The following is a 19,514-nucleotide window of genomic DNA, read 5'->3' on the forward strand; positions in this document are numbered from 1 at the left end:
ACTTACTCCTTGCCCAGTCCTTCTATCCCTGATGCGCTCCTGTGGCCCCTCACCCACTCACACTGGAGCAGAGATGGACAGTTGAGGCTGTGACTGCTGCCTTTGACCCTGGCATCATGTCGCTTGTGATAACGGAGCTGGATTTGCTTTCCACTTCTTTCAAGCCAACCTCCCCCCACCCCATATCCTTTATCCTCCTGGGTTTTTTGGGCAAGTAAATCCCTCAGATAGTTCTTTAGGATCTGCTGTGTAAATCCTTAGGAGTGCTCCTTTCTGTGCTGACCTGGGAGTTGCCGACCAGTCAAGTGGCTAACCTTGCAGAATGACTGGTTGAGTGGGATTTACCTCTGTGGGCTCACAGCCATTGTGCCAAGTTTGGTGTGCGGGAATAATATGTAGGCCTGGTCAGTGTAGAATGCAGAGAGGACATGGGGAATGGAACCAGGAACAAGAGGGTGCCCGGGTTCTGGTGGGGTGCTACAGACTGGAGTGAAGGGTGTGAGAGGCCCTGTGGAGGCCCTGTCTCCATCCTAGGGTTACAGGGCTTTCCTTCCTGTCTTCTGTCTCAGACACTGGGAAACTTGGCGTGAGGCTCTGGACACCCTATTCCAGGCATACTGTCCTCCCAGGAGCCTGGAAGCCACATGTCTGGTTTCCACACAGAAGAAGCAATTCAGTTTGAAGTTAAGTTTTTAACTTAATGACAGGCTAATCCGTGCATCTTGAAGGGGACAGCGTGGAGCCTTGCCTTTGCTCTCATATCTATACCCCTCCTGCAAGTCCAACACACACACACACACACACACACACACACACACACACAAGCCTCATTTGCGAAGATGCCTCTGAAATGTATTCACTGAAGATAATTATAGAGGTCTAACACTTCTGCTCTTCAATTAATGCTATAAAATTAATGATCCTTCATTTTTACATCCTATGCAAATGATGGTGTCATCTCCAACTATGAGCCTCTCTACTCACGTGCTGAATATGATTAGTGTCCCTTGAAGCTGAATTAGAGCATGTGACCTCCCGGGGTATGGCAGGAGTGCAACCTTTGCACGTAATTTCCAAGGTTTCATTACGATATGTTCTTAAAAAGCAGAATTTCAGAGTTGACACCAAAACATGTTTCAGTGACTGATCTTTTGGGGTTGTGGCCTTAGGAGAGGGCAGACAGGAAACAGCTCATAAATCTCCCGTTTTCAGCCTGAGATTTACCAGGCTCCACAATAAGCATGTTTCCAAACAAAGGACAGAGATTCCTGTAAGATAATGAGGCAGGTAAAACAGAGTGCAGTGTACTCCAATATTGTACCCATTAGAATATCCTTCTGCAAATAGACCCAGGGGAATGCTTGGCCAGGGAGTAGACCAGTTTTTTTGACAAAAAGTTCTGAGAACTACCAAAAAATGGCTGGCTCAGGGGCTCAGAGAGGGGGGAAAAACTAAGATGTTACGATTCTTTCATGTCAAAGGCTGGAGTAGCAAAACTTAGGACTTGGTGCCTTCCGCTAAGGATGGTGACATCTTGCAGGCATCATTGGGTGCACACAGCCATCTCGGGAGGCGTGCTCCTGTACTGCAGGCAGCTTGCAAGGGTTGAAAATACCACACAGCTCGAGTGCCCTCACACTCGGAGTCGGTGTCCTCACTCTCATTGAGAGAGGTTTTGTCAAATAACAGGATGCCATCTGGCATTTGAGTCCTGGGGAGAGTGTGCAACTGAAAGGGGCTGGGGAACTAAGGAAGGTGACAGAAGGGACACGAAAGAAGGAAAACAGAAAGAACCTTGACTGTAGGAATTGGGTCCCAGGTTGATGAATCCTGAGGTCTCTAGCAGCCAGGATCTGTTGGTCTGATGGACACATTCCCGAAGCCAAGTTCAAAGAGAGTGGGCCCATTAGTCCTTTGTGATCTGCTGAGTTGTGTGAGACACAAATATTCAGAAGATTCTTTTTCCTCAGTGGCAAGAGAGACTTCCTTGGCTGAGGGAACACTGACTGAGTTGAGAAAATTCAGAAGTATGGAAGAGGTGGGTTTAAGTGGCCTGCAGCCACAGGTTTGTCTGGCGGGTGACAGAGTTGCACGTGGGAAAGCTGCTGAGCTTTTGCATGGGGAGTGTTGCAGTTCAGTGAAGCGAAGACTTGTGCTGTGGGTGATGTTACTTTGCACGACCATGTTGCTGTGGCTGCTGCACCAGGCAAGTAGCCTTCCTGGTGTCCTGCTCCATTAGAGGAAGACATTGAGGGAGATGCTCCAATACAGGGCCTTATGGATGTGTAGGAGGGACAAGGGGGCTGGATCAGAAATGTGGGCTGGATCAGAAATAGGAGCTGCCTTCTGTACTCATAATGAGGGAGAGAAAATTGTATTCACCAGAATTGCTCTTAGAGAGAGAACTCTGAATATATTTGGATGAAGAAATATTTTAATAAGCCACTTGGGGTAGAGGGTGAGACCCAAGAGTATCGTCAAGCTAGAGAAGTTATTATTAAACTGTTCTGCATGTGATAAGGAGACGAATTTGTCATAATCATCAGAGGGAAGAGGAGAGAAAAGAAAAGAAAGTGAGGGGAAGTGGGGGAGGGGTTGGTGAGAGGTGGGGCCCTGTGTATGGAGAACCCCTCTCCATGGCTCTGGTTCCCAGCCCCAACTCTTAAATAAAATGGGGATGCTCTTGATGGGGTTTTGTGAAGCTCCCTGAAGGAGCCGAGGTTTGGGTCTGGTTAAGGTGGGGGAAATAGAGGCCGCACCCATGAGTATGAACCTCAGTGGGGAGGTGTCCAGAGGGACAATAGTCCTGGGCGGTCCCGGGATCCCAGCACAGACTGGGTTTTAATGGGTGGTAGAACTAGTTTTGAATCAAGTTTATCTCATTTGTCCAAAGATGGGAGAATTGGAGGTGCGGGCAGCCGAAACCCAGGTTATATATGTATGACCATAAAGCGACTGGAAGAGCTGAGGATGCCTGTTGTTGTTAGTTTATTTTGTATGAGATGTCTAAAATGGGATACCATAGAATCTAATGAATTTGGAGATGGGGACTCTTTATAGAAGAAATTAAGATACAATGAGTCCATGTGGGCAGACCCTAATCCATGTAAGTTACTTGGGAGGTAGGGCTTTAAAAGGGGTAATTCAGTTAGTCTAAGGTCATCAGAGTGGCTCCTTGATCCTGTATCACTGGTGTCCTTACAAGAAGGAGAGAGTCGGGGTCAGGCAGCCATGCACAGAGGGAAAGACCCTGTGAAGAGGCAGCGAGAGGGTGGCTGTCTGGCATCTTGGTCTTGAACTTCCAGCCTCCAGAACTGTGAGGAAAATATGTGTTTGCTATTTATGGTACCCGCCCACCCCTTTGTGGTATTTTGTTGGGCAGCCTAAAACTAATCACAGAAGGGAATGAACCACCAGTACTGGATTTACCTGCTGGAATGAATGCCAGGCTCTTCTCCCCTCTTCCAACGAGCATCTCTCTCTGCTCGCAGACCCCACCTTCTTTCTCCCCTTGCTTTCATGGCTCCGGGCTTCACATTGTGAGATTCTGGTCCTGGTGATTGTACATCAGCCCCAATACCTCTTAACTTGTGGAGATTGGGCATCACAAGTAGGCCACGCTGCGTCTTCCATCTGTCCACTTCCTTGCCTGCCTTTGTCCTCTGTGGACACAAATGATGAACTTCCAAGGAGGGGTGGGCATTTTTTTTAAATGATAATAATGACTAAGCTACTACTCAAGGAATTACAATACAGTAGTAGCCTGTAATTCTACTTTTCATCTCTCCTAAGAGAGAAGAAACATTGTCCCAACACTTAAAGCATTTATTATATCTTAAAAGCAAGCTCTTATTTCTGGTTCAGAGACTTAATGTGGCACTTATAATTATATTCTAGAGACAACATTGTTAAAAATTTGGGTATTCATGCTAAAAGTGATTTTTAAAAAATATGTAATTACCTATTAATTCTCCCAAAGTGGTATGATTCGCCTTTTTCTTTTCGTTCTTTCTTTTTTTTTGTCATATTTCATACTAAACAACCCATTTTTTAAGAAAATCTCTGAAATAACACATGGGTGCCTTGGCCTTGGCATAGTTAAACTCTGCAACACATGGTGATTTCTGCAGGAACATTAAACTGAAGTCATAACAATGGGTAATATTTTAATATAATGGAAAATGATCATTAACTTTTCTCGACAGGAAGGAAATGAATTTTCCTCATTGTACACATTCTGCAGAAAGTAGGTATGAGAACATTTCAAAGGCTGTTCTCCCCACCCAGAATAGGCTGCAAGTATCATCCAGACAATAGCCTTACAGAGTCTGGTGTCAGCAAACTGAACAAATAGAGCTTCTGAGGGAAAGAACGTGGTTCCATGTCTCAGAAATACATGTAAATGAACTTGAGATTTTAGAGTGTGATTAGGCCTACACAGAGTAAAGTACCTTTCCCAGGAGTCTTTCGCAAATCTCAGGTAAGTCGTTATCTTTCTCATGTTCTTCTCCCCCACCCACTCATCGCAAATATCCTATTAAACCTCCATAGATCTGTTTCAACTTAAAATGGTGCCTAGTAATATTCTAAGTATGCATTTATTAAATATTCTGTGTAAGTCACCAGGACTTGAGAATATTTTTGTGAGCCATCTGAGACTCTTGTATAAATTGTTTTTTTTTCAAAGTCATGAATCTCAAAAGTTGTCTTCCCTATAGTTGTCCTGGTCCCTTACACCACCACCCCTCAATGATTCTTAGCTTGTCCCACTTCTTGTTGCCTCTGTTTCTTTTGGATTTTGTCTGTCTCCATAGTTCTTAGCTGCCCAAATACAAACTGTCTAGAATATAGGCACACCCTAGGATTCTCCTCCCAACATTCATCATCCAAGTCAGACCAAAAGGGAACAGAGGCCAGATTCATTAAAACAGTGATCCAACACCAATGAGGGAAAGAAAAAGGAGGCAGACCAGTTTTTTGCAGCCATGGAGTCAAAGCAATCAATTGATTCAACCTCTTTTCATTTCAGTGTTTTTGGGGACCATGGACACACAGCTCTGAGGGTCTCTCCTTGGATCTCACACAGCTTTTTTTATTGTTTTTTTTTTTTGGGGGGGTGCCTGCCTTCTTGGCTGTTCATTATTACAGAAATGGAGACGTGGTATTTGATCCCCTCACCCACATTACCAAGCAGCTTGTTGTTACACAGATTGGGATCAGCTCACCACCCACCTCCACCGTAACAACTGTTGGCACAGGAGTCTGCTGTGACTGCACCAGATGTGCTCTCCTTCCCCCAAATGCCAGCCCCCGACAGCAGTTCCAATGCATGATGACCCCTGTTTGTAGCTGGCAGGACTTGTCTGCAACTTGCATCATTAATAAAAACCTTTTCACGCCTCTCCAGGTTGTCAACACAGATCAAATTTTTGTCTACCACATTGCTCCCCTCCCTATTCTCCGGGTGCCCAGTGAAGCCTTTGGAAAGGAATTTCTGCTGGACCTACTCCTACTCTGAGTGCCTGTGAATCTTTGGCAAACCTTGCAGTGGCCCTGCCCTTCCTCTCCCCAGCCCCTTCCCTCCCCGAGGCAGAAAGAACTGGCAGCAAACTGCATTCCTGCCCTCCTGCCACTGGGCTGATGGTAGCTGTACTGTGCTCCCTTCAGGCCTGGGGTACCCCCAGCCTGGCGACAGAGTTCCTCTACGAGTGACCTTGGAGGGACATAGGGCTTGTGTGATCAACAGAGGGAAAACAACGTTGCTAAAAATCCAACCTTGCAAATGGCAAAACCAGCCAAATAACAAACAAAACAAAACAACCCTGCTTCTAAAATGAAAGTCTGAGTTTAGTCTTGATTATGAGGATTCTGATGAATTCTGAACCAAGTGATAGCCCATGAAATATATTTAGTTTGCTCTATTTTTCTCACCCTCTTTATATCCCTCTAATCCTTCTCCCCACTCCTTTTCCAACAGGGTCTTGAGACTTTGTGGGGAAAAAGAAAAGTAAAACTGGGTTGGAGTTGAAGAGATCTGGGAAAGGACAGAGAAGCCAGTCAGAAATCAAAATTCTTCCCTTGTGTTTTCCTCTTTGTTTGCCCATATGAAAGAAGGCTTCATTCAGTCCTTCCCCCACAGGGCCACCATGAGATACTTCGTTTTTCTTTTCCCTCTATTTGAAATTTAGGGTTTTTTATTAGTATATTAAATACAGAGAGACATCTAGAAATAAAAAATGCTAGAAAGAAATTTGAGGCATGACCGCACAGTTAGTGAGGCCAAGAAGAGGACCTGAAGTGAAGAACTCCACCAACTCCAGTCCTTGATATAAAAGGACTATCTTCCCTACCCACTGTAGATGCTCAGTGGTAAGGACAACAAGGACAAACCCAATGTGTTGGCTGCTGATGTTCATTCATTCCTCACTTCTGTTCACAGTGCTTCCTGGCAGGCATCCATGGCGCCATATGCTTTGGGGAAGTGGGAATGCTGAATGTTGAATGCTGTGGTAATGGGGAATTGAGTCTTATTGCTTCATAAGATTCCGGGTCGCAGAATTGTTCTGAAAAGGAACATGTCCCAATAGGTGTATGATAGGAATCATGGGATGGGATGGGACTTGAGAGAGTCCCTCTTTAAACTGAGTTACATACGTGAGGAAATGGAGGTCTAGTGAGGCAAAGCAACTTGGCCAAGACCACATAGGTGGTTAGCGTGTAGGTAAAGCCTTAGAATTTGAATCTGGAACTCCTGATTCTCCTATCCTACCGACAAATGTGCTACTTGTACACTTCAGGATTCACCCTATGGCTTTAAGGGTGACCCCAAGATCAGATACTGAAGCTTCCTATATTTTAAGCCATTAAGGTATCAAGAATCTTTTTGCTCTCTTATGCCAAGCAATTGATATCAAAACACAAAGGAATAAGGAGTATAAAGAAAAAATGGGGCTCTAGAGTGAAAATAAATTGCAGTTCTGCATAGACCATGGCTTTCTCTCTTAGAATCTCAGTTTTCTAATCTGTAGACTGGGAATCTTCCTCCTCATCATATCTTACAGGCCCCTTGTGGATGTGATCAATAATTGATGGAGAGCATCCGGCAGAGAGACTGGCACATGGTAAATACCTGATGATGATAGTTAGTTGAGCAGGAAGAAATTGTCCTCTAAAATCACACAGCCAAGCCCTGAGCCTGAGAAGCTGGGTCAATGGGACAGAAGCCTGGAGTATTTGTGGCACAGGACAAAGTCCTGTCACATCAAGGTCCCTTCAACTGCTATTCCAGCCTAGACAATTAAAATTCTTAGACCAAGGGCACTTATGTATGGACAAATGTATTGGAATCATTTTGTAATGAGATGATTTCCCAAAAAGCATCCAAGAAAATCAGTCTCTGAAGTGACATCTAAAGGAAGAAAAAGTAGGCTTTTTTTTTTTTTTAAAGATTTCATTTAACAGAGAGTGGGAGCAAGAGGGTACAAGTAGGCTCAGAGGCAGGCAGAGGGAGAAGGAGAAGCAGGCTCCCTGCTGAATAGAGAGCCCGAGGTGAGACTCGATCCCAGGACCCAGGGATCATGACCTGAGCCAAAGGCAGATGCTTAACTGAGCCACGCAGGTGCCCCTGAAAAAGTGGCTTTACAGCATTACAGTGATGTATGGATGCCTGATAAAATAAGAGGGAAATGGACTTGAATGTGAAAAAGAATTAATGGGAAAAACATGTTTTGGAAAGAATTGATCTTGAAGTCAGAAGAGGGAGATGAAATTCTTGACTTTGCCCTAACGGCTGTGTGACTTCAGGAGAGTCCCTTGAGTCCTCTGTGTCTCGGTCTCCTCAACTATTAAGTGAAAATAAAATTAAATGCCTCACAGCATAACAGAGACAACGTACAAGGAACTCTTTTAACGAAATAAAATGTATACGTTTATTTTACCTGTGTAACAAAGATCTAAACACTTTTTCAGATTTGGTCAGGTTTCAGAACTGACGTTTTTGTCCCCTCACAGAACAAGGTAGGAATGAAAAGGAAATAGGACGTCTGGTTCTATGATGTGACGTCAGCGTGGTTTCTTCTGATGCAATCCCGCCTCTGAGTGTGTACTGCTTCACACATGCCTGTCTGTGCCATCTGACTCGTAGTTGCCTCGGGTCTGAGACCAGCCCCAGGGAGGTGGGCAAATGGCAGGAGGTGGATGGAAGGTCAGTTCCAGTGGCAACCCCAACCCCTGGAGTGTGGAGAGGGCACAGCCTACTTTGCTCCGCTGGCCCCTCCTCTGAGCTTACAGTAAAGACTCTGCGCCCCAGAGGGAGTAGGAAAGGAAGGTGACAGGGGAAGGAGAATGTTTTCTGAAAATACAGCAGCTCTTTTGGAACACAGAGAGCAGATGCTCTTTATTTTGCTTTGTCCCTCCTTCCCTGGCATGTGCCCCCATCGCCCTGGATAAAGGCAGGCAGCCTCATTGTTCTTGTCTCTGGGAGAGGTGTGCCCACATGTGCACACACGTGCAAGCACACACACACCCTGCAGCCCACAGATTCTTCACCCAGTGGGTGCCTCCTAGAGCAATTCCCACTCACGCTCCTGCAGCCCAGCGAGGGTGTGAGCTCTGTTTCCACAAGCAGCACTTCTTAAGAGTGATTTTCGTTTTGGAGTTAGTCTCATCCAGAGGGTCAACTTGGCAACATCATAGCACACTTGCTTCTTTATTAGAATTATGTGCAGTTGTACCATTGGTGATCCAATCACCCAGGGACTCCCAGACAGGGAAGAAAAGGCAAAGGATGAAAATGCATAAAGCAGAAGAGGCAATCACTGGCATGCATCATGATCAATAAGACAACAATTTAAAAAAGGCAAGCTTCTCCATGCCCTGAGGCTAGCACTCGGAGTCTCTGTCACATTTGGGAGAGAGAGTGGAAAAAAAAAATTCCTTAAGCAAGTGCATGAAAACCTGCCAGGCTGCCACCTCCTCACAGAAATGGTTTGGGCACTTTGAGCAAGGTTCCAGAATTGTTCTCCACAACTGTGTGTGTCTACCTTGGGCAACAGCTCATCTTAAAGACACGAGCCTCAACCTTCTCTTACACACACACACACACACACACACACGCACACGGTGTTTACAAATCTGATAGACTCCCAGGGAAATATGCACATTTCTATTGTAAAAAATTAAGATCTGGGGAAGGTTCATCTCAATGGTAATTAATAGCTGCCAAAGGTGGACGGTACATCCCTTACTGGCTCAGGCCACAGAGGACAGGTTGAAGAAAGAATATTCTAGGTCAAGCCAGAAAGAGGGCATTTAGAGGGACAAACTCAAATCTTTCCAACTTGTCAAAGTAAAGTTTATCCTTTAAGAAATAAGTTTCTTGCCACAGACTTCAAAACTGATTGAAAGCTCCCTATGTGACACGTAGTAGACATTAAGGACCACTTTTCCAAGGTAGCTCCTTCAGGGCTTCCTAGCCCACACCTGGTGCTGAGTCTTCATGGAACTAGAGGGAGCCTCTGGCCTGAGAAAGCAGCCGGGGACCATCAGCCCTCTGGCCACTAATACTGGGCCTTGGGCTGGTTGGCGTGGAGAGAGAGGTAGAAATGCAAACAAGAGGCCTAAATTTGTTTTGTTTTAAAGATTTCTTAAAAATTTATTCATGAGAGAGAGGCAGAGACACAGGCAGAGGGAGAAGCAGGCTCCCTGTGGGGAGCCCAATGCAGGATTCGATCCCAGGAATTTTTGTTTTGAAAATGCTGTTGAATCTCTTTGGACGAGCAAGAAAAACACACACAAAAGACTGTTCCCAGTTAGTGTAAGGACCGTCCTTGGTGCTGCCCCATCTTGTGTGATACTGTTTGCTTCTGTGTCCCAGAACTTAGCAGACTCTCCAGCACTTCAGTATTGTCGCACTTAAGACAAAAGCAGAGGAAAATGGAACATTAGAAATGCAGTGCACCTGGTATTTAACTATGAGACAAAGAGTCAGCTAGGTGGCTGCTGGTAGCTTGCATGAGGTTAACTTAGCAATGGACTGAGGAGGATGGGGGATGGTGTGCTTTGGTGGAAAAAAGGCAAAGAGGCACAAATGGATGAATTTGGAAGGGAAGAAAACACAAAGATGGTTTTAGCAAATGGCCCCTGGCTGGGAGGACAGAGGTCTCTGATTTTAGATGTTTCTGGGAACCCCATGAAAAAAGCAGATCGCCTCACAGCAAGTTCCTGATTGACAGTGTGCGTGCTTTGCCCATGGGTACATTGGCCAGAGGGAGGGAGGGAGGGGGGGAAGGAGATAAGCAGGTAGGTAGGTAGGTAGGTAAGTACAATGCTTGGGATGAAGCGACCATTCATGAGGAAGGAAAGACATTGCCTGAGATGAGAAGCAGAGTCATTAGAAGAGGACTCAGTGGGTGGAATGTAGGCCCTGTAAGGCCTTCTGGAACATTTGCCCTGGGAGAAGGGCTACCATCTGTAGGCTCAGGAGCATTCCTGTGGCTGAACACCTGGCTTAACCCTAACACATCTTTTAGAGCCTTTAAGCAGAAATAAGCATGGAAATATTAAGAAATGTGTATATTCAGAAAAGAAAAAGCAGAGGCTTAACTTGGGGGAAATGTCTAAATGATGTTGGCTGTGCAGGGCCAACATCTCCACCATGACCCCCAAAATTTACATAGTCTGAAGCCCTTCCTTACCTTTGTTTTCTTTCTTTTTTAAAATTTTATTCATTTATTCATGAGACACACAGAGAGGCAGAGGGAGAAGCAGGCTGCCTGTGAGGAGCCCAATGTGGGACTTGATCCCAGAACCCCGGGATCACGACCTGAGCCAAAGGCAGAGGCTCAACCACTGAGCCACCCAGGCATCCCCTCTTACCTTTATTTTAACTTCCTCTCTTTCTTAGAGAAGATTCTGGATTTCAAGTGGGGTGCTTGGTAGCCAGGCATGCTCTTGCTCTGTATGCTCCCCAGCTGCTGACCAGACAATCAAGTGGGGATCCCCCAGGGCCTAGAAGGGAAGCCTGATAACAGCATAAAGATACATTTTCTACAATTTAAATGAGACCCATTTCTCCGCCAGCTCACATTCATGAATCCTGCGATTTTTGTTCTTCCTGATTTTAAGATGCCTCAACCTGTGACTAAAAGAAAATGGGTCAAATCCCATCCTAACAACTCTCAGGGGATATTCTAATTCTTTGGTAGTCCTTCACGTTGCTTACATTGGGTATTTGCCTAAAGGAAGTAGGGCTTGGAAAACATCTGGTTCTACAGATTTTTGGAGGCGATTTGATGCAATTTGTTGGTAATAGGATTTGATCTGTACTAAATCTGAATGTCTATGTTATTTCAATGGATTTAGTGAAGTTTTGTTTGTTGTTGAGATACATGCGGTATCACCCCTCATCCTGTCTTCCCTGGGCTCCAGGTGGAAGCCATCAGGCAGGCCAATAATAATAATACGCTTTATCAGGAGGAATTACTTTGTCAAGGAGTTCAAATATGATCTCATTAATATCTTACCTTGGGAAAAGCTGAAGGGAGAGAGGATGAGTTGCTCTAAAATAAAAACACATGTGAGAGCAGCCATGGAATGAGGACCAGCCTCCCCAATGCTACTTGCGGTGGTTAGTTTCCAAAGATGGCTCCCTCAATGACTCACACCTCCCATTATTCATGCTTTGTGTATTCCTGTATTCTTGAATCTAGCATATTCTGTGACTCACTTTCAACCAATGAAATATGGCAGGAGTGACACTGTGTGACTTCTGAAGCTTGGACAAAGGAAGCCTTGCATCTTCTTCCTGGGTCTCTTGGAACACTCACTCTTGGGACACTCGGTCCCCCTTAGAATCCAGCTACCAGAGAGTGAGGAGGCCACGCTGTATGGAGAGGACATGCACAGATGCTCCAGTGGACAACCTGAGCCGAGCTCCCAGCCAGCATCAACTGCCAGCCTTGTCAATGAGCCATCTTGGACTTCAGCCCAAGTGAGCCTTCCAGATAACTCCCACCCCAGCTACCACCTGACTACAACAGGATGAGATAGTCTAAGTGAATACCACCATGGAGCCCTGTTAACCTACAGAACTGTCAGACAAATTAACATTAAGCCACTGAGCTTTGAGATAGCTACGTAGACGTAGCTAACCAGAACATTGCTCTTAATGTTTGACTATACACTGCTTGGCAAAAACTTAACCGAATCCCTCTTGGAACAGCTACGGAGGACTGCCAGGCCTCCCTAACCAAGCTTTCACCGCTGCTTAACGGAGAGGTCCTCCTTGCTGTTCCTCTTAGCTTCGCACTTCCCTCCTCACTTACTTGAGAAAGAGTGAAACTCCAGTCCATGGGAAGGGAGCCTGGCAGTGGTGGGGCCAGCAAGAGGAAAGCAGGAAATGAGAGGCAACTTCCTCAGGTGAATTCCTGTGAAGCAAGGGTTGCAGATTCAGTTGCCCACGAGTGCTAAGCAGGTGAGGTGGTAGGATGGCGAGGGCATAAGACACTTGGGTGGGGGAGACAGTGTGAACCAGCCAACACATGACTGTTATGGGGGTGGGTGTTAAAGCCTAAGGGAGGCCTCTGGCCACTCTGCATGGTCTTCTAATTTTTTTTTTTTTAAGATTTTATTCATGAGAGACAGAGAGAGAGAGAGAGAGGCAGAGACACAGGCAGAGGGAGAAGCAGGCTCCATGCAGGGAGCCCGACGTGGGACTCGATCCTGGGTCTCCAGGACCACACCCTGGGCTGAAGGCAGCGCTAAACCGCTGAACCACCTGGGCTGCCCGGTCTTCTAATTTTTGAAGTGAAGCTAGAAAAATCTTTCTTTAATGTACACAATGTACAAATGTCCTTCTTTCTTTCCTTTCTTTCCTTTCTCTCTATCTTTCATTGGCAGTGGATTTTAAATGTTTATGAATGCTATGTCAACACAACATACCCAGGACTCCAAAGGCTGCTAGTTTGATGTGTCTACCGTAGATGGTAGGATAAAACCAGGCCCCCATCACGTACACCCCAATGCCCACATTTTTTTAAAGATTTTATTTATTCATGAGACACACACACACACACACACACACACACAGAGGCAGAGACACAGGCCGAGGGAGAAGCAGGCTGCATGCAGGGAGCCTGACATGGGACTCGATCCCGGGTCTCCAGGATCACACCCTGGGCTGAAGGCAGCGCTAAACCGCTGAGCCACCCAGGCTGCCCCCCCCTCCCCAGTGCCCTCCTAATGAGAGTAATCACATTCTCCATCTATGCAGTGTATTACAGTTTACAAAATGCTTTCACACCTGTATCTCCCTCACCAGGGAGGTTTTGTGCCTTGCCTGAATAAACACTGCTCTTGCGGAGGCCAGCCTCCTGCTCCTCAGTCGGTAGCTCACCCCATTTCTGCTCTCTCTGGGCAGGCAGGCAGGGGGCAATTGGGTCCTGAAAGCATATTAAACCTAGAATAGTAAAATCAGTGCTGAGAAGCTAAGAGGTTGGGGGAGATGCTGAACAAGATGAGGAGATGCTCTGGGGCCTTCTAGAGGCCTCTTTTGAGTCTTAGTTTCAATGATCAAGACCGACACCCTGACTTTCTCCAGGGAAATGAGATGAACGCTGGTGTCCCCAAGCTTGGCTGAGGGCTGGGCCCTGGAAGATGCCCCTTCTTGCTGTGTGTGATCACTGAATCTGAGCAGTCATGACACCCTCCTCGCAGTTCCCTGGAGAAGACAGAGAGAGGAAGGAAAGTAGCATCTGAAGCCATGCCCTCCTTGCACAAAGGAGACAGTTCCACGCCAGCTCCAGCCAGGGCGAAGCAGGCCGGAGGAGCCCTCTGCAATCTGTTACAGCCAACATGTCGGAACGGATAGGAGACAACAGGCTGCTTTATTCAAACAAAATGCCCCAGACTTAACCCAGAAGACTCTAGTTTCTACATTTCTAATGGAACAAAGAGGCCGCCCAGGGACCAGACTCCGCAGCTTTTGAGGAGGGCTGCTCACCTGGTCACTGCTGCCCTGTGGCACAGTGGCCCCGCTGAGGGCAGGCCTTTCCTCAGCTCTGGTAGGCTCCATTGGACACAGCACCACAGCCTAGAAAATACTTCTCTCCTCCACCTCGTTTCCCACCCCAGCCTCACAGCGGAAGTGACTTGGCTTTGACATACTTAGCAAAGATCCAGGGAAACTTTGAGGGGTTCAGGTCGCCTGGACAGCCGCCACATGCGCAGACCTCGTGCAGGCCACCAAACCGTGGGCCCCGTCGTGAGTTACCTTCCCCTCCTCTTCTCAGCCTCTGGGATCAATGTGGACTGGTGACCGGTCCAGCAGGTATGGCACTGCAGGCAGGGAGCCTCAGGAGGCGCTCCCCCTGCAGCCCCGTGACTGAATCAGACCTGGCAGTGCCTGGCTCAGGGGGCACAGGCCACGCACCTGTCCAGGCCTGCATGGGTTCCTGAGTGGCCCACAAGGTCCCTGAGCCCAGGGCGCTCTGCAGCCTGGGTGTCCTCTTTCCCTGAATTCAGGCCACCTGGATGGAAGCACACCCGCCTCCTTCCCGGGGCCAGTGTCGAGGCCACAAGGCAGGCGTAAGCTGCCTGACTCGGGGGGGCACGTCCTGGGCCTGCGGTGAGTGGGCCCAGCAGCGCCCCTCGGTCGTGCGGGGGTGGCGGCCTGCCTCCTGCTGCAGCTGCAGTCAGTTCTGGTTAACTAATAGCTTCTCTGTTGGAGAGGGGCTGAGCTAAAGTACTTAACGAGCTACCCAGGTTGGGTCTTCTAAGAAATAGCGCAGTATCTGTATTTGGTTTAAGGAGAAATTCCTGTTTTCGGGTGGTTAATTGCTCGGCATCCCGGAGTTCACTGCAGGCAACGTTGAACACCTGCCTGCGACCCGGACCTGGACCCAGAAGGAGCCAGGCCTTGCCCTCTGGGAGTTGAACTTGCTGGGTGAGAGCCTGCGCTGCCCATCTGGAGGACAAGGAGTTGTTTCCTCCTGCAAAAGAGAAGAGAAGAAGAAAACGAAACAGCCACCAACTCGGTCTGCATAGGCCCGGTTGAGCTCCCTTCAGTGCATCCTGCCTGAACCTGGTGGAGGAGGCCAGTCCCTGAGGAGAGAGGAATCTGACTCTTGCCACCTGTCTGACATACCCGGCAGGCTAGCCTAGGGAAGGAGAGCCGTTAGCTCCCCGCTGGATGAAATCCCAGAGGGAGCTTCCTAATCAGAAGAGCAGGGCGCGGGGATCAGCTGGGGGGAAGGGGGGCAGTGGGAATGTGTGAGGGAAGTATCATTTCTGGAAAGAGAGTATGATGTGCCAGGCAGGGCTTTTACTATTCAGGTCGAAAAGGGTTTTAGATGCGACTTGGCATCACCAGTAATAATCTACTTTAATTCAATTTGCCATAAAAAGATGCCACTTTTGCTTTTTACATAACGCATTAGAAAATGCAGTGCTCGCCTTGCTGAGTACCTTGGCTAGCCTCCTGTGGCAAGGACACACCGCACAGGGGACCTCGGGGCTTAGGCCGCTGCAGCCGGCTGGCTCAGCTGGAACTCTCCTTGACCACACGGCTCAGGTCCCTATTCTTCTGTTTCCCTTGGAAGATGCTCCTGCAGGTTCACCACCTCAGGGAGAAAAAAAAATGCTATGCAAGCCCTGATTGTCAACTGGCCCTTGTTTCATTTCACTTTGTCCCACTGTCTGTCAAGCCACTGAGATAAAGAGAACTCCTACAGCACAGCGAGACAGTTGTCATGAACCCAGCCAGCTCTCCTAACCTTTCCTCATTTCCTGATTCTAAGTATATAATGTTAGTCAGTAAATAGCTTGTGGTGCCCCCCTAAATCATTGACAAATGTTCTTTCTCAGTGTGGTCAGTGGGATCAGATAAACAACTGAAACTTTAGCCACTCTACTCCTCTATCCCATGGAGATTGAGAAAAAATTGCACATCCAGGAACAATATGTGCAAGGGTGGTCTCCTGGCAATTTGCAGCCAATTACAAGTGTACATTGCTTTGCACAATGGATGTGCTACTGAAAAGGTTATATGCAAATCGAATTTTTGTAAATTGAATTATATTTAACATGCACCAAGGGAACTGGCTATTTTAGGGACACCAAAGTTGAATTCATTTTGTGGAGCAGGGAACCCTTTGTAAAGCAAATTACCATCCTCCAATTCATATATTCTTTGATAAGGTCAGGTTTTATTATTTTGGACCTTTTTGAACTACAGCATACCTACAGTGTTAAAATGGTAATAATGAGATATTCAGAGCTGTCGCCAAATTCTAGAAGTAAGGGAAGACTAACTCTGATTCTCCTCCTGAAAGAAAAGATCAACTGGAAAAAAGAGACTTCACAGTTTTGATTTGCTAGGATACCCACGGAGCTATTGTTCGTGTCTCGGTCTAAGCCCAGCTGACTCCCCTAAGCCAGGGCTCTGTGCGCTCCTGCTACGTTAGTTCATTCTGGACCAGCAGGCTCCTCGGCTGGTTAAGTTCCCAAAGTGACAACCAGTCTCCCCACAGCCTTGTTAACCCTTAGGCCCTCTTATCAGAAGGCCTGGGGCCTATCAGCTTTTCAAGGGCCCAGCAAATGTCTGAGAACTGAAAGAATATAAAGGAAAACTGCAAATCAAAATTAATAAATGTTTAATTAAAGATCTACAAAATGCAACATTGTGTCAACTTCATTAATTGTTAAGGTTGGTATTCATGAAAATTTAATTACCTAAGAATTAGAAAGGAAGAAACAAAAACTCATTATTCACAGCTGCTATAGCGGCCTGTATAAAAAAATCCAAGGCAATCTATAGACAGACTGTATTAGTCGAACGGAGGCCAGTTATGCTGCGGTAACAATTAATCCTGAAACAACAGTGGCTGAACATAGCAGCAATTTATTTCCTTCTCATACAGTCTTGTTGAAATTCTGAGTGACTCTCCTCTGTGTAGTGTGATTCATCAACCCAGACTTTGCCACTTCAGTGCAAGGCGTCCACACCTGTTTCAGCAGAAGAGGAGAGAGAGACAGAATCATGCAGGAGCTTTTCACTGCCTCAGCCTGGAAGTGACCCATTTGAGAAGACCAATATAGGACTGCCACTCCCATCTCATTGTCCTCAGCTGGTCTTAAGTCCCCTACCTGCAAGGTACCTGGGAAGTGTAGGGGTTTGTTTTGTTTTGTTTTTCTGAATGCTCAGGGAGACCTCATCATATCTACCGTCCGTGTAAACTATTAAACAGTAAGAGCTCAGCAAGATCAATATACCCAAATCAATAGCATTCTGATACATCTGAAACAAACAGTTACAAAATGGAAATTCAAATACGTATTAACTTAAAATGCAACAAAAGCCATCGGAACAAACCCAACAAGATATGTAAGATCTTTGTAGGGATGATTATGAAACTTCATTGAAAGATCGAGATGTCAATCCTCTCCAAATTAATCTATAGCTTCAATGTAATTTTGATTAAAAGACAAGTAGAGTATTTGGTGGTGGTTAGTAAACTGATCCTATAGATGATATGGAATAAATAACCCCAAATAACTAAGACAATTTTATAGAAGTAGAAAGGCTATGTGTGGCAGGTTGGCCGTGGTAGTGTCACAAGTATAAACAGACCAATGTTGCAGAAGAGGAGTAGACTTGTATGTATGTGAGTGTGGTGTTTGCCAAAGGCATCCTTATGAATTAGTGCACAGAGGAGCAGCTGGGCCTTGGGATAAGTGGATACAAAATGAGTGATCATAGAGTGGAAATCATGGGAATTATTTTAAAACCAATCATTTTAAAACAAAATTATAAAATAACTTTCCAACCATCTTACAGCAAAAATAATATCTTTAGTGTGGATTCAAATGAATGTGGGCACATTCAAACATCAAACATCTTGGGGCCTCCATTCATGAGAATGGTCAACCGAGTCATAAACTCTTATTTCTGAAATTGGATTTTCTGTTTGATCCTCATGGAGCATCCTCAGGTACTTGTTTGAATATCTCAGGAATGATGAAGGGAAATCACCACCTCTCCAGACAGATTGTTTCATCTTGGCTTATCTTTGGGTAAGGAGTGAGATAGAGCAGTGGGGAGCTTACAGTGATGGACTACCCACAGGTTGCACATTCACCCCTGTTGGAGCATGTCTGGTGACTCTGCTGGGTAGGGCTGTTGAGGGTGATTCATGTGAAAGACACAAGAACTCCCTGGAAGGAAACCACTTTAGGGGAGAGAAAGTCAAGGACACCAAACTGATCCAGAGACTGGGTCCTGGGGAAAAAGGAGAAGGTGGTTTTCAATCTCACTGAGCACTGCTCAGGTGGACTTGGTATCTTCCCTGATTTGTCAGAACAATACTGAGTCCTTTCTGCACCTTTCCTTTAATTCACCACCACCAGGTCGCAGCCCTCTCTACGGATCAGCTTTCTTCTGCTCCAAGAAGAGTTCTGATACACATTCATTACCCTTTTAGGTTTTCTCGTTTCCCCTCACTTGTCCCCTGACCGCTATCAACCAGAATTCCAGTGCAGGTAGTCAAATTGTCCTTTTTTCCTAATAGATTAGTGGTAGCCACAGACAGGAGCTTTCTCCAGGAGACAAAGGAGAACCTGGGAAGAGAAAGAGAATTCTAGAAAACAGAATGTTTCACTTGCCTGCTGATTTTGCTCAGAACTACCCTGTCTGCCCAACAACACATGAAGGAATGCAGGCTGTGAGGAGGCCTGTTGCCCCTCATCCCCATGACAGGACCATCTGTCTGGCTTAGTGGGACACTGGGCAGCCTTCACATGGGAGCTAAGCAATTGGCCTAGCAATGTTAACTTGGGAAATAATTCTAGACTCTGTTTGAGGATATCAGAAACACTGTCCTAGCTCTTATGGCAATGATGCAAGGAAGCAAAAGTCCCATGGGGGCTACAGAAGTATTGTGAGGAGGTATTGGGAGTGGGGACAGTTCAATAATTGACAGAGTTTCCTAGAGTGAAACCAGAAAGGACAACACTCATCTGTATTGATGAGGCATTATAATACAATATTGTGATTGATTTTTGTTATTGGCATGACCTAATTTTAAGATACAAGACAAAGATGACCTAATTAGAGATTCAATTACATGTTATTTAAATATTTCTTGCGGGGAGGTGCCTGAGTGGTGCAGTTGGTTGAGTGTCTGGCTCTTGGTTTTAGCTCAGGTCGTGATTGCAGGATCATGAGATTGAGCCCTGAGTTGAGCTCTAAGCTCAGCATGGAGTCTTTGTAAGTTTTTCTCTCCCTCTGCTCTTCTCCCCAGCTCTCATCTCTCTTGCTTGCTCTCAAGTAAATAAAATCTTGAAAAAGATATCTCTTTGACTTCTGGCTCTAACATGAAGAATTAGAAACATATTTATAACAACACAGTAAGGAGAGAAGTTGAATCAAAGCAAGTGGTAAAGCAAAGAGACTGGAGATTCTAAAACTCAGACCCAAATATAAGATAATGATACGATGTTAACATTTGGCAAGCATGGAC

General features: G+C 46.2%; 1 protein-coding gene and 1 long non-coding RNA gene across 30 annotated transcripts in view; one reads left to right on the forward strand and one right to left on the reverse strand.

Moving 5' to 3' along the window:
- The window catches only part of LOC144314148 (uncharacterized), a 145,307-nt gene that overhangs the window by 64,108 nt on the left and 61,685 nt on the right, over nucleotides 1-19,514 (forward strand). For 6 of the 29 annotated variants that reach the window (XR_013379867.1, XR_013379873.1, XM_077897945.1 and 3 more), the window contains one exon: nucleotides 1,971-4,199. The exons of 12 other annotated variants lie outside the window; for them this stretch is intronic. Coding sequence is in view for 9 of the 17 variants with exons in the window: in XM_077897945.1 (XP_077754071.1) it covers nucleotides 1,971-2,239 (269 nt within the window). In the remaining 8 variants the exon portion in view is untranslated. 11 more of the 29 variants (XR_013379855.1, XR_013379857.1, XM_077897952.1 and 8 more) reach the window with 3 other exon arrangements.
- Nucleotides 13,273-15,613, reverse strand: LOC144313434 (uncharacterized). The gene is made up of 3 exons (XR_013379083.1): nucleotides 15,463-15,613; nucleotides 14,164-14,987; nucleotides 13,273-13,717 (listed from the first exon to the last, which is right to left on the reverse strand). It is a non-coding gene; the product is annotated as an uncharacterized LOC144313434 (long non-coding RNA).

The sequence above is a fragment of the Canis aureus genome, chromosome 5 (genome assembly GCF_053574225.1).
Source record: "Canis aureus isolate CA01 chromosome 5, VMU_Caureus_v.1.0, whole genome shotgun sequence".
Lineage (NCBI taxonomy): Eukaryota > Metazoa > Chordata > Mammalia > Carnivora > Canidae > Canis > Canis aureus.